Source organism: Talpa europaea (genome assembly GCF_964194135.1).
Source record: "Talpa europaea genome assembly, chromosome: 13".
Taxonomy (NCBI): domain Eukaryota; kingdom Metazoa; phylum Chordata; class Mammalia; order Eulipotyphla; family Talpidae; genus Talpa; species Talpa europaea.
In genome coordinates, this window is record NC_140080.1 from 67,197,211 (window position 1) to 67,213,555 (window position 16,345).

At 34.8% G+C, this 16,345-nt stretch overlaps 1 protein-coding gene across 2 annotated transcripts in view; it reads right to left on the reverse strand.

Moving 5' to 3' along the window:
* Window positions 1–13,146: 13,146 nt before the first annotated feature.
* LOC311183159 (desmocollin-3-like) overlaps window positions 13,147–16,345 on the reverse strand; it is a gene marked incomplete at both ends in the record, with an annotated part of 77,827 nt that continues 74,628 nt past the window's right edge. For both annotated transcript variants that reach the window (XM_084252447.1, XM_084252448.1), the window contains 2 exons: window positions 13,147–13,344; window positions 15,216–15,470. In XM_084252447.1, the coding sequence (XP_084108573.1) occupies window positions 13,147–13,344; window positions 15,216–15,470 (453 nt within the window). The remainder of the gene's footprint in view (window positions 13,345–15,215; window positions 15,471–16,345) is intronic.

The following is a 16,345-nucleotide window of genomic DNA, read 5'->3' on the forward strand; positions in this document are numbered from 1 at the left end:
GGACCAAGGACATATAATCTATTATGTCAATTAGTGAAAGCACTTGGATTCTTGACACAATATGAATATAATGCATGTGTATTGATATTGATAAATATGCTAGAATATGACATCTTACAGTGTATGCAGCTAACTAAATATATAATGTTTTCTCTTCAAACTGAATTTATTATAATATAGTATAAAACCAGTTACAATAATCTCCTCAGTTACGAGACAAGAATGAAGTTTAATCTTATATCAGAAACCTTGAAAGTAACACCAATGTAAGGAAAGAAAAAATTTGTGAGTTTTCCATGTAGCACAGCTTCCAACCCTTACCCCACTCCCAAAGAGAACATACTGAGAAAAGAATATAAATTATTAAAAAGAAATCCTGAGTATTTCTACTAATAGCTCTCAGTTCTGAGATAAGTTGGCTAACACTTGGAGTGAGCAGACTTGGAAATTACAAAGGAAAAACCCTGGAGAAAACCACTTTGAGTAGCAGCTCCTGTGGTTCACCTTGAGACCTCGGCTTAGGCAGGAGGATCACACACAGCTTTTCATCTTCCAAGGCACTAGACTAAAAGGAAGATGAAACTTTAAGAATAGAAGCCATAAGATTGGGAAACATCCCTAAGTAGGATAGTATATATTGGTACATTTGGGGATAATGGTGCTTTGTTATTTATACTTGCATTCAATGTTTGTACTTTTCATTAATAATCATGTGTCATTTTTATTATAATATTAAAAAAAAAACAGGAGCATGCAAAGTTTTAATGGGGTAATCAGAGCTATTTATAAAATATATGCCGAGGAAGTTTGTCATGTTGAATGATGATTGACTTGGACATTGTTCTCACAGGTCATCAACACCAGGGAGAGCTCATCTCTCTCTAATGTTTATCCTTGTTTCTTATTAAACTCATCCTTTAAAAGTACCAGTCAGTCATTTTCTCAAAATGACCCCTTTATTCCCAAAGGTCTTGTTTGGACACATTTTTATCCATGAAGCACTTCTTAGCTAATTGAAAAGGTAATTGAAATAAAAAAAAACAACTCAGAAGCCTACTTGTGAGGATATTTTATAATTACAACATTAATTAGGTTGATTAAATCAATACAATGTTAGAAATTACTTCTGCAAAGACAATCGCTTTGTCCACATATTACGATTTTTCAGAAGAAAAAATGGCATTCCATTAAATACAAAAATGTAAAAAAAAAAAAAATCTCCAAAATCAGGGGACAAAAGGATTTTAACTAAAGACTGGTAGGGAATCTGGTGTTGAAACTCTTGGAAATAGAACATTCAAAAGCAGCTGCTTATCTAGGGAATTTTAGGGTCTTGTCCTTGTGCAGGCAAAGTGAATGCTCAGAGAAGTTCTGGAGAGATTTTAGATTTTCACCCAATGCTCAGAGCAAATCTTTTTTGGAGGAACAGATAGTTTTCAGTTGTTCTCTGCTTTGCTCTGTGTGTGTGTGCGTGCATGTGTGTGTGTGTGTGCGTGTAAGTGTGTGTTGTCATATTGAGCTCCTGGCATCCAAGATAAACTTAATCAAAAAATTTTCTAAATATGATATTGTAGGGGAAATTTTCAGGGCTTTCCCTTTTACCTCCTTTGACTTCCTTGGCTGGCTATATAATAAATTGACACCAAAGAGATTAGCAAGAGAAAAATCATTTAATTTCATGTGCACAAAGTTTCATAAAATATGGAAACTGGTGAATGACTAAATGAGCCAGTTCATATTGTTTTCAGACAAAGAAACAATAAATCTATGAAGAACAGACAGAGGACAAAAGTATTCTTTAAAGTATTGGTTTGGACAACTGAATTAGTGAGGTGAGCAGAGCTTGCTTACTCTGCTCCCTGTCTCTATCTCTGAGGACAAGGGTGTCTCTCCAGCTCTGTGCAGGGAGAGCATCTTTCACATGGAGGATTATTTACTGACTTGAGGGGGAACAGAGATAAGGAAGATCAGAGAACATTCCTGCTTTCTAAGAAAGGCTTAGGGTATCATTCCCATTATTTTTTAATTCAAAATAATCAATATGCTAACTTGTTGCATCTTGGGTAGCCTGTCTAAGACACAAGAAGCTAAAGGAACAGAAACTTCGATGAGTATATATGACAAGGAATAATTGTTGCATAGTTAGAAGTCTCAAAACAGACCATTACAGTTTTTAACAATAAAAACAAACAAACAAACAGCAAATGCTGGAGAAAAGGGAAAATATGATTTGCAGAATTATTACATGATAATAATCGAATACCCAAATTTCAACCAAATAAAAAATGAACTAGACAAAAGAAAATAAAACAAACCAAAACAAAAAAGGAACAAAATAAATCAACAGAAATTTTCCCTGAGGAAGCCTATAAATCAAACTTACCAAAGACTTTAATTCAGTTTTAAATATCCTGAAAAAGCTATGAGAAAATAGGGCAGATATGTTCTGTTTATGGTAATAATGTTGTGGTAATTTGTTACAGACCAGTGGAAAATGAACATACAGATATGATCCTCAGACAGCAAAACAAGGGCTACTGAAGAATCTGGAATGTTCCCTTCAAGGAAGAAAGACGCATTATTAAGTTGAAAGGGCCAGTGGGGAAACCTCAGAAAATGCTAATAAAAACACGTCCCATGAAATTGAGAATTCATCCTAAAGAACTTATTTTCAAAAATTGTATGAGATCTTGGATTAGACAATTACTATTAAGGATCTAAGTTAGTTCGTTGATAAAAAAGAATGCAGAATTATAGAAAGAATAGCACAGGAACACCATAACTGTAAGAAGCTAAAAAGAAAGAAGTTCTTCATTTCGGGGGTTGGTTGTGCCCTCCTTCTCATCACTAGGAACCTTCTCAATGAGCTAATTGAATAAAATCCATTTCACCTTATGACAATGGATTTGCACTACCTAGAGGGAAAAAAATGCCATTAATTGCAAAAGAAGAGAGGGATATTTTAGGCTAATAAATGAAACTGGAGCAAGGATCACTGTAGACATCATCTATAGCCTGTGGAGTATGTCGTACTTAAAACAGTCCCATTAACTCTCCAAAATGAACTCCCAGATTTGAAAGAAAGATAACTCATCTCACCAACAGAAATAATAAATGAGTGTCAAAAATATCTGCATATTTAGCAAGTAATATTTTAGGTAAAAAGTAAAGGGGAAGAAAAAAAAACACTAGATTATTCTCTTCCTGAAGTCTTAATCTCATTAAATTAAAAATGGAATTTTAAAAAATAAACCATAGTCCAGAACTAGAGTTTTCGCTTGAAGTGGGCAGGTATAAAAAATAACTTTTTCCATAAAAAATACCACAAGTATAATCATTTGATTATACCACAAGTATAATCATTTGAGTACACTGATTTGATTTGATTTGTGTTTGATATAAACATCAATAGCAAAAAAATACTTAAAATAACTATCCACCACCCTTTAATTATACTGAGCTTTTATAGTATGTGAAATAAAGCATTTGGTTTTTAACAGTGAAAGGGTAAGAAAACAAAACAGTGAATTAACTGTGAGTTTAAGTAAAGATGATGTAATTAAGAATAGATACAATGAGTTAATAGTCACTGCATCATACTGTATCTGTATCATGATGTTACTTGAGGCCTTTCTAAAATTATCTGAAACATATTATTTGGACACATAAATAAACTCAAAGGTAAAATTAACTCGGTAGTAAAGCAATTTGACAAATATCCTCATCTCATTATAGTGAATGTCAATAAATGCAATAGAGATGATTTTTAACTTAGAGTGAGAGTCAGATAAATTGCCCTATTTAATCTCTTTGAGAAATTTCCTTTAAACAGTCTATTCATTAAGATTTTTCTGCATTACTATTTGATAGGTTCCTTGGAGCTTAAATATTTGTGTCCTTTACCTTTCTTACCATGTACATTTATAGAGCTATTGATGCAGAAATTAACAGAAAATTTGGACTGTGGAAGACAGAGAGCCAAAACATGACTTTATTATTAGTTAAGACATACAGATTCTGTTTAAAGGGGGTATTTTTTCAAGCATTGTAGCAAGAATGGATCAGCTTTGGGTGGGGACAAAACATTCAATGGTGACGTCAGCTAGCCAGAAGGAAAACATCAGATCTGCGGTTAGATCAGGCTCACGGCTGCAAAGACTTGTTAGAAAACAAATTAGATTTCCATTGTTAGAAGAGCTACAAGTTGCCAAGTGCCCATATTAGCAGGTCAGGTTCTCAAAAACAATTGCTTGTTCAGAACTTTCATGTATCCCTTGTGATATTTCCAAGTCACTAATGTGGGGCCACCAAAGTCACATGCAAATGAGGGAATATGGCAGGCCAAGGCTAGGTGAAAACTCAGTTCAAATTTGGGGAAACAGTAAATAGAAGATGGAGATGAAGAGAAAAGAGAGCAGGAGGGGAAGAGGGGAGGAGAAAGGAAGAGGAATGAGGATGAGAAATAAACTGAGAAGAAAATTTTAAAAAAGAAAAAGAAGAAAAAAGAGGAAGTAAATGATTTTCAAAAGATTTATTTTATTCATTTATGCATATAAGAGCTGGGGTGTAGGCCAGAGGTACAGGGTGAGAGGCTTCACCAGTCACAGAGTGGGGAGCAGAACAGGCAGAAATACACTGCCGAGGGGACATGGAGAGAGACAGGAGAGGTCTGCTGTGATGTGTGGGTCACCTCCCTATCCACGGATTGAACTCATTCTTCAATGGCTGGCGATAGCTTCACAGAGCTGAGACTCAACCCCTTGCGCCACAAGGGGAGGTCCAAAGAGAAAATATTTTATATATACTCTTTCACCTATGATGTAGGTACTGTTATACCTCTCCTCCGCTCAAAACTCTCCAGTAGGCTCTTATTTTATTCAAAGAAAGTTCCTAAACCATTATTATAGTTATAGAACCCCAGTAGATCTGGCTTCCCTCTGGGATTCCCCTCCCTACTCCTGCCCACTCTTCCTGCTGTCCTCTCAAGTTCAGTTGCATTAGTTTTATGGGACATATCAAGTAAAATCCTTCCCCAAAGCATTTGTGCTGTCTTTCCTTTCCCCAAAACATTCTTTCCCCACCCCATCCATGTCTTGCTCACTTAACTTCCTTCAGGTTTTTGCTGAAATGTCACCTAATTAAATGGCCTTCTGTAATCATGAAATAAAACAAAAGCCTCCCATAATTCTCTATGCCCCTTGTTCTGCATTATTTTTTCTTTATTTCATTTATGGCGACATGTCATATTATACAGGTATTTTTACACTTGTTTATTATCTGTCTTCCCTTCCTTCTTAGATCTTAATCGTCACAAGAATACAGTCTGGCTATTAAATTCACTGCTATATCTGTAGCATCTAGAACTGTGCTTGATATATGGTAGTTGACCAAGAAGTAAGTTGTTGACTGAAGGAGTGAATGAAAGATTGTGCCTTGTTCTAGACAAAAAATTGAACACAGTGAGATTTAAGTAGTTTATCCAGGTTACTTGGCAAGTTAAATATTTTTCCTGTGCTGAGCCAAACAATTTTTGTAACTATTTAGAAGATAAATTACAATCACATTTGAAATTTGTTTTATTTGTTTATCCATGTGTTTTTATTTCATTTCTTTATCCTAATGTTGTCTTATCCTCATCTATCAAAATAATAAAGTTATTCTATTGTTACATAATTGGTATGCATGTTGATGTGCAGATTGGAGATAGACAATTAGTTTAATTGATTGCCTGAGAGAATAATTTGCTTAATTAGATTACCAAGCAAGTCTGGTCAAAATAATAGCTAGAGGAGCTTACTTTTCCAAGTATCTGTAAATATAATGGATTAAAAAAAAAAGAAGAAGAAGGAGAGCGGGTTCCTGGATCTGAGGATCTCAGGAAAATAAATTTCCATTTGGATCCACAATTGTGTGAAGTGGCATAAATGAGAAATAAACTGAATTATTTCTGAAACTTGGAAAAAAATCATTGAATAGAAAAGTGAGGAGTCTTAATTTCAACCTCATTGATAAAATTTATGTGTTCATTTTCTTTTTGCCACAAAACTAAATAGGGGGAGGGGAGTGTCATAATAAAAGCAAATGAAGTTATTTAAAATTTATATTTTCTACTTCTGAATTTTTTATCTTAAAACTTATTTATGTTCTAGGTTAACACTATACACATAAATTTTCTTTAAAATTACATATGATCTTTCTGAATCAAGAAAGTTAACACTTCCAATGGAAGAAAATGGTGTATTGAGAACTGAACTGAGGAAAATATTTATATTTAAGTCTGAGACACATTCTCATAGTAGATCAGATGTATTCAGCCTCTCCGACGCAGAATCACAGAACAAAAAATGTGATTTAACCAATTTGATTCTAATAAAATTCACATCAGTTTCTTTTTCTCTGTTCGACTTTTTTCTGTGCCTGAAATAGGTAAGTCATTTTCTCACATTCCCCTAATAACCATAGAATTCTATATATCTGCTTTAACTTGTCGCTAATGATTCATATTAAGAAAAAAGCAGACATTTAATCTATTAAGAACATCTGTAAAATTGCACTTTAGTATGGAACCGGTCACCTCATGTCAGAAAAACCTGCATCATCCGTGAACCAGAATGCCAATGGCTCAGCACAACTCTTTAACAGTAACAAAATCTAATTTCACACTCAGTAGTGTTTCTGTTGACTCCATTAAGGTTAACATGGAACTTTATCTTTTAATAAAATATATGCATGAACAGTTATATCTCACAGCATATGTTTACCTAATGTATTTTGAAAAGAAAACAATAAAACCAATAAAGAATCTGTGGGAACATCATAACAAACATCCAGGTTTCTTCTGGAATCTTATTGCAGCTATTAGCTTGTCCCAGTATAAAGTACTGGCTTATAATACACAAAGCACAGGTTTTCCTCCCACTATGATTGCGTTGTGCACAGGAGATAGAGAGCAATTACAGAAGCAATAGGTTGCAGGTGTTTCTGCCAATGTTTAGCTTTTTTCAAATTGGTTTCCAAAGATACTTCGGCTTTGAAGTCATATGCAATAACAACAGTGCTTTCCTGGCACGGCCCACGTATTTACACAGCCACAGGTGTCTCCCATTTGTGCTCAAGCACAGGAGAGAGCTGAGTGACTGCAGGGCGTGCCCTCACTCTCCTGTAGACACAGGAAAAGAAGCCAGAGGCAAAGGCGGAACACCAACGCTCTCCTCCTTGAAGTCTCTAGAACCTACGTCATCCAAAGAACACAGTAAACCAGCTTCTCTTTAAGGGAAAAAATGTTGTGTTCTATGTTTTTAATAATTTATTTATTTAGATATCTTTTACTTCATCGTTCATTTTTTTTTACAGTGTTTGCTTTCTTTTCTCAGGTGTAGTCCCCACAGAATTTTCACCACCAATTCACCCGTGCACCATCACCACATTCCCTTCTGCTCTTCCCTCCCATTTTGATCCCTCTCTCTCCCCCTCCCCTGCAGAATGTCTCTGATTTATAGTTGTCTGCTTATTTTTGTTTTGTTGTCTTGTGTTTTTTATTGTTATTATTTTTCCCCTGATTCCTTGTTTGGTTCCCCTATATTCCTGCTATAAGTGAAACCATCCTATATTTTTCTTTTTCCTTTTGACTTATTTCACTGAGCATAATCCCTTCTAGCTCCATCCATGTTGCTGTGAATGGCATGAGTTTATCTTTTTGTTTGCTGAATAGTATTCCATTGTGTATATATACCGCATCTTTTTCATCCAGTCATCTATTTTTTGGGCATCTGGGTTGTTTCCAAGAATGTTTTCTTTTAAAAAGTTAATGACGATTAATGATGGGATTATCCTATGTGAACTATGTCAGAAGGAGGAAAACAAATGCCTGATGATTTCTCTCATATGTGGACTACAAAGAAACAAAATAAAGGAACAGACAAAATCAAACCAATACAAACCCTAGAAATCTGACTGCAGAATTGAGACTACTAGAAGGGGAGGGAAGGATGAGGGAGAGGAGGACAATGGAGGAGGGGGCTGAGTGGTCTGTGGTGGAGTGTGGTGTGGTAACATACATCTAAAAAGGTGTGAACTTATTCCCCTAAGTCATTTACAGTTTTATAAGCCAATCTTCTCTCAATAAAAAAATAAAATAAAAAATTTTGATGAGAAACAAAGAGCAGGAGTTCTAGCCTCAGCAAATGTTTCCAAGTATGGTAACGGTATAGCTAACTATAATCAAAATGTGATATAGCAGGTCTTGAGAACATTTTCATCTTGCTTGACACTCTATTTCCCCTTCCCTCCAGCCCCTGCTAACCACCATTCCACTTTCTGTTTTTTTGTTTTTGTTTTTTGAATTTGTCTACTTTTTAAGACCTCATATACATAGAATCATGAATATTTGTCCTTGACTAGTTTATTTCAACTTTCTAGATGGAGCGTAGGTACTATGACAAATAGTGTGGTGGGCCCCCCAAAAAATTAAAAATAGAACTACCATATGATCCAGAAATCCCATTTCTTGGTACTTATCCAAGAGAATTAAAATCAGGAACTCAAAGAGGTATCTGAACTCCCAAGTTCATTCATATTAATGGGAAAACAGAAACATCTAAAGGTCCATCAAGAAATGGATAATGGGGCCTCCCAGGTGGCGCAGAGGTTGCACGCTGGGCTGCGAAGCTGCCAGCAGCCTCTGCAGCGCCAGTTTGATCCCTGGCTGCTGGCTGCTGGCTGCTGGCTGCTGGGTGAGGGTCCCACATGGCACGTAGACCTCTCCTGCCTCCTGCTGCTCCCCTCAGCAGTGTACTTCGGTCCCTCTGCCTGTTCTGCTCCCTGCTCTGGCTCTGGTGAATTCTCTCACCCTCCCGTGCTTCTCACTGTACCCAGTGCTTGTATAAGTAAATAAATAAGTAAATCTTTAAAAAAAAAAAAGTTAAAAAAAAAAGAAATGGATAATGAAAATGTGATTTATATACTTATAAGAAGTATGCTTCTTAGCTTTCCTTTGATAATCTCAGTAGTTTTTCAGTAGAGATGATGCCCCTTTTCTAGTTAATATATTTTCAAGCAGGAAGCAGTATTTTTGCATGGACCCTTCTCAGTCATGAACGTAAGAAATCTAGAGAGGAACTTACTGGAGATATTCAAGGGTGTTACACAGAAATCACTCTGATCTTAAAGACAAGAAAACTGAGACTTAGGGCGTAAGCAGCATTTCTGAAATCTCACAGATAGTAAGTGGCAGAACCAGGATTCAAATTCAAAGTCAGACACAAGAGTCCACAATTCCCAGACACTATGACCCAATATTTAACCAAATCAGTTATGCTGGACACTTACAATTTTTCCATTGTGTTTTTTTTTTCCACAAACAAATTCAAAAATACACATTTCTGGAGGCAAATACACAAAACATGATTACAGTAAGTGTTCCTTAAAAGTGAAATTGTGGTTCAAATTATATTAAAATTTAAAACTTTTGCTATACAATTTTGAATTTATCAATCCTGTTTCCCCTGGACTGGACTGTTCATCCAAGTAAGAAACCTACAGAACTGAAATACTAAGGGGGAAGGGGGGAGTAGAAAGAGGGGAGGAAACATAATGGTCTATGGTGGTGGAATATGAGTGAGTTGGTAGTGGGTACACTATGGTGGGGTACTTGATGGGGTACCTGATATCACCTCAGTTAAAAATAAACAAACATAGAGAAGAAAAATGAAATAAAAAAGGAAACTATAGGTGTTTTATTTCTAGAACATCTGCAGTTACAACCACCTTCTAATGCTCCTTTATCAATCAAAATCAGATGATTGATGGACACAGATAAATATTATCTATAAAGCTGTGCCCCAGATAGTAATCTCCCCCCAGATAGCAAGGTATATATTAATGATGTTGATAATTTCAAAATCACCATTTCTCTAAAATATTTCCAAACAAAAACATTATTGAGAATCTCTATTTCCATGCCAGTTTTAAGCACAATCTTACAACATGACCAGTATAGAATGATTTAATCTCTAAATATATCAAAGTCAAGAAATCAAGTTGCATTGTTTTATTACATCCTGTATCTGTAAATATGATTTTACACATCCAATTTTTGCTTATTTTAACCTACCATTTTCTTTAAAAGTAACTTCTATTAATAGCAAAATCAAAGATTTGTTAAGAACTTTTTAAAACAAGCTTCATTGCATTTTAGATAGTTAACTGCTTCCTTGTAAAAATAAGAAAGAACAATGTGGTTATTTACATTAAAAAATAAGAACATTCACTGAAAAAAAATGAAAACTTTAAAACGATATTTTCTTTCACAATGAATTTGCACAATTTTAAGCTTATACATATCAGGAAAGAAGAATACTGCATGTTGAAAAAGGTTTAAAGATAAGACTTTAAAAAGAAAATAACCCTTTGCAGAGTCTAAGTCTAAAAATGTAATTGCAGGGACCAGAGAAAAGAGAGACAGGAAGGGCCTGGCCTGAAAACAATGATGAAGCAAACTATGTTGCCTTTGCTACCACTCATGTCCTATATCGGCCTCTCCTTGCCCTTGAAGGCCTGGATTTTCATGTTTCTCTCTGACCCTCCAGATACCTCACAGGGCTTGCCTTCTCCACAATTCCATGTCCCCAGATGATCTTACTTAGTCTTTTTCAAAATTCCTATTTCTTCCTGTATTTTGAAAATCTGCTGAAGAAAGCAAACTCATAAATAACTCCAACTGCAGGGTGATTGACAGCCTGGAGTACTTGCCACTTAAATGTCATTGACAACACTGGAAGAGAGATTTAAAGTAAGAGTTTGATGTGTTTGATGGGAGGGCTGTATTTCCCTGAATCACATCAATACCGCTTGAAAACAGGGTGATGACTAGGGAAATGACAGTTAATAGTTTCCAGGTTTTGATTAGAACACAGTACAAATCTGTCGGTCTTTGATCTTAAGACAATCATGTCCCACTCAAACCCTTCAGCTCACTCTATCTCTCAAATCTGACCAAGTAGACGTGGTTATTGTTTAAATGTCAATTGATAGGAGAGAGGGGAAAAAAATGGTGATAAAGGATTTATTTTCACCAGAATTAAGTTTGAAAAAGTTTTCATTATTAGTTCCAAGAAAACCATTTCATTTCTGGAATCTCGCTACTGGAAATCAAGGGACCCTAGCTGTGATACCCATTAACCAACTTGCTCCTAAATTGTACATACAGAAATAGACTACATAGCAAATGTACTTTTCTACCTGGTTCCCTTTCTCACTTCCACTGAAACCAGAAAAGTTGAATTAGCTGTATACAAATAAAAAAACTGCACAAAAGTACATGAACTTGGTTATCATGTAGCACATAAGAGCTAGACATAAGAACCTCTCTCTTGTTAAAAGCTGCATTCTTATAAGACATATCTCATTCTTTTTTAAATTACCATCATCATCCCTTTTTCATTTAATATTAAATGTTGCATTGGTATATGAGTATGTGTTTATATCAATATATATGTATATGTGTGTAAACGTGAGTACATACGTATGTGTGTATATATACATATATACATTTGTGTGTGTATGTAACCTCAGTTCAATCTATATATTCATATAGAACATTGCCACTTCATGGGTTATTTCAAAAAATTATGCCTCCAAAGTTATGAAAAAATTGCAGGTGTGTAGGAAGAGGGGGAGGAATAGGTCCCAGTTCTTAAGAGTTGCAAAATTCTTAAATTAATATAATCTTAATTATTCTTGTCCAAAATTGTCTTCAACTAGTGGAACCTAATATTTGTTGTCTATTATTTAAACGGTCACTTAAAGTGAACATACAATATTGTGCATTTAGATTTATCATAAGATTAGGTATTAATTATTTTAAGTTTAAACACCATTGTTTTGGGGTATTTTGCAAAGCCTTTCAGAGGATCTATCTTGTGAACAAATTTGAGGAGCACTAAACTGAAGCCATACTTAGAATATGTTATAAATTGCACCAAGGATTAAAGTTTCAATGTATTCTTTTTATTTTTATAGCATTTTGTAACATTTAATGAGGAGTGTTCTATTTGAAATATTTTATTTGAAGTATTTTATTTGAAAATGCATATTTATCTCTTGTTGCTACTCAACTAATTTGGGAATCTGTTTCTTCAAACCATATGGCATAATCACAATTCACGTATGGATAACATTCTAATTGCAAATGACTATAGAGAAAAAAATAAAAAGTCACATGTGCTAAACTTGCAAATGAAAATATGAATGTACAATACTCCAGAGAAGAAAACAATTTTTTTCTCAGCATTATTTGCTTTACTAGCAAATTATCAACAGTAGTCCTGAATCTCAGGGGGAAAAAAATGTTAAGACGGTGATTACAACCTCAGGAGAAGATTTTTAGTATTTTTCATTAAAATACTGGCAATAACTCTCTGTATGGTGTATACAGTTTTGTTTCTTGAGAATAAGGAAACAAATATATTCCTCATAATAATCCTTTTGTCAATTATAAAGCACATTTTCAAAAGCATAAAAACAACACAATTTTTTGATCTACCCTTTCCTGGTGTGCTTTAAGTTATGTCTATATAAATTTTTGAGACCTTATTAGGGCAATCAAATAGATAAGATGTCTCTTTATGATCTTGTTTCTAACCAGTATGGAAAGAAAATTCTAGTATTCATAGGAGGTACTAAGCACTACCAACTTTTTTAGAGCTAAAATATTCAACACAATTTGCCACAGTGTTTGATATAATCCTATTATACTTAAATTAAATCTAGATCAAGAACAGAATTTCTATCCCAGGTAATTATTCTACCATATTCAATCGAGTACAGATTAGCTATTGTTGAACTGTAAAGGAAAGAAGGCTTATTACAGACCTTAATTTGAATGTTAGTATTACTGTATGAGATTTGCTAGTTGTCTATTTACTCAGGAGTAAAAAGGGCAAAATATGTTTTAACATTTTAAACTTCTTAGAAAAGATAAGCAACAAATTTCTATAAAAATACAAATTGGAAATAACAGAATTAAAATGTTTGAAAAATTCCTATACACATTATGCATGTTAAACATTGAGAATGGCTTTTATAATAACCCCTTTGCTAATCTCCAGAACGTCTAGAAAAGACATGTCTAATTGGAACATTTTAAAATTATCTCTTTGTGCACGTTTCTGCTAATGGAGTAAATTTGGCTTCCAAATTATTTAAAAAGTCAAGGCCATCGTCTTCCTGTTTTTCACTGCAGCAACCTACAGAACCAGTTGGAGATCCTCTTCCTTCATAGTTATATGTAAGGACATAATCTTGACATGGGGTGTGGTGTTCATTCTGATTACACAGATGCAACTTCTGTAAAATTAAATAAGGATTGTATTATTGTTTTAAACACATTTAAACATATAAACATAAAATTTATTTTTATTTACCTTTCATGTTTAATTTTTAATCAGTGTGTCCTCTAATGGAGTCCTACATATAAAAAATGCACATGATTGGTCGATATCACAACCGTACCATAAAGTCAATATATTTTACATTTCTATTACTCCATATGAATACAAAATCATATATACATATACTATATTTAAGTACATTTTAGTTATCACTAAAGGATTTTCCTTAAATTTTATATCTAGAGGTCAAGTTAGTCCACAATGGTGACAATATGCATAGAGGATAAGAATTTGACCTTGGATAGTCAAATATTCATAATTTTGAGTGAGAGGGCTTGCTCAATTAGCTATATGACCTTGAACAAGTTACTAAACATTATGAAGTCTTACCCTCCCTGTGTTTGAAATGAGAATACAGACTATCTCACAAGATCATTATCAAATGGTGAAAGAACAGTACATGAAAAACACCCCCATTAGGCCCAGCACATAGTAAATACGCAACAAATGTTAACTAAAACAGCTATAATATGTAGTTATGTAAAATATAAAAATTACCATATCAACTTTACAGAATGTTTCCAAGATAGCCAAAACATGACAAAGAGAAGCACAAAAACATTTCAATGAAATTGTTATTAATCCTCATACCCCACACTGCAAAAACCAGGTCTTTGGAATGCTGAGTCCCAGTATATAGCCAGATTCCCCCCTTACTTTCTGTTACTGGACCATCTTCCACCTTGTCTAACTCCTTTGCCTTCTCCTTCCCTAACCCTTTCCCTCTGTAACCCAGACCTCATCTCTGACTTAATCATAAAATGTCTTCCTTCATAACCCAGGTAGCCTTACCTTACCTACTGTACACATGGAAAAATATTCCTAAAAGTGCTGAAGTGCCCCTTCTCAACCTGATCTTACATTAATACCATATATAAAGCCACAGCCAGGTCACAGAATATTGCCATTGCAGTCCCTCAAAGGACCAGAAACACAGACTTCTGGTCCTATGTTTGTGTTACGATGATACTGGCACCCTCTGCCTAAAGAAGTGAACAGTGAGTACCAGAAGGAGTATTTAATCCAGTGATTCTCCACCTTGAATCACCTAAAAGCTTTAAAGGCAAAATATGTCAAATCAATTATACCTGAGTCTTTCAATGCTTTTAAAGGCTCCCCAGAGAATTTTGATGTACTGCCAGCACAGAAAATCCCATATTTAATCCCTCCTTTCTTCCACATTCTTGGTTTCCTTTGAATAAAAATACTTTGTATTTTTGGTGCTGTTATATTAAAAATAATTCATATAGATCATATTATTTTTATGTTCACCTTAGAATTGAATAAAGTTGCTTGGTTTCCACAGAGAAAAGCACATGTGATTTGGGGAGCACTGTGATTGTGTGTAATGAGATTTTTTTATATTCTCCTATATTGAAAATTTGGCACACTGAAGAGTATGGAAAAGCAAGTGAAAATGTTTGTTAATTTCTATGTCCTATTGCTGGCCACATCTAAAAATGAAATGTAACTTTAGGGAGAAATATTAGAAACTTTGAAGTTTCATGAAATTTTAGAAAGAAGAATATGACAGGTGAAATAAAATCCCTTGTATAATAAACAATATAACATTATTTATTTATTATCATGTACATTTCCATTATTAAAATGTAAAGAACAGGGGATAAAAATGACCAGAGTGAGAGAAAAAGAGGACACACTGAAGAATATGGAAAAGCAGGTGAAAAGTATATGTTAATGTCTATGTCCCATTGCTGTCCACCAGGACATTTAAATTACAGAGTCAGATCACTTAGGGAAACTCACTTCACCAAGTCGAGGCTGAGTGAAATTATGCCATTCGGAATAAGCATGTCTGCAGGAGTCCATATCCACGTGTCCTCCCCTGCAGGAATCCAGGGTGTGATGGTGACAGACCCCCCGGCAGGATTCCAAGGTCTGGTGGCCTCTGACCATCTCAATGGTATCCGGCCCTCCATTTTTCACTCCTGATCCCAGAGTACCACAAAAGCCTTGGCAAGAGTTGTTGGCTGTCTGGGTCATAAACCCATTGGCAGAACACTGAAATAAAATAAAACAATTCAATTTGGGAGGAAATGGATTCTAAGTAAAGCCACAGGAAGGCAGTCGAGAGAAAACATTTGTTTAATCTTTTATTCATTCATTCACTCATTCATTCAACAGACATTTATCAGTTTCCAATTATAAGCCCAGTGTAGGGATGCAAAGATAGATAGTCTCTCAGTGGCTCCAAAAAGTTCTTATTCCAGTGAGAAAGAAAAATTACTCTAAGGTAATTACTTAAAGAATGTGATTACTGTGAAAAATAGGTAAATAGAAAATGCTACAGAGGAAAAGCATTAAAACTCAAATCCAGGGAGAGTAGGTAGAGTAGACTGGGAAACGCTGAATTGAGGAATTCTTCATGAAAAGTGGGGAGAATACACTACCAGATGAGGATCTAGAGACAAGGACAGCCAGAGGCTTTTGTGGTTCTCAATTTATCCCGTTTTGAATGACTACCACAGAGTTCAGAGAAAGAGGAAACTGGAAGGTTCTAAAAGGCCACATGATATAAAGATCTAAACACTAGGCTAAAAATTCAGGCTATAGTGAATGTCAGGGGGATTCAAAGAGGGTTTTAATAATAGGGAGGAACACATTATTAAAAGCTTTTCTAGACAATAATGTAAAACACAATAAGGAGACAAGTTTAGAGTCACAAGATCCAGAGGTCACTGAATTACTCTAGGTGATGAATGATAAGGACATACGTCAAAGTAGAATACTGATAATTAAAAGTGGAAAGACTTCATTGAGAGCTTACTGGTGGTTAGATGTATGAGGCAACAAAGTGCAAGGTCAGGAATACTGCTGTGTGTGCTGCTTGTGCAACTATATAGATGATACAACTCACTGATACGGGGAAGAGGACA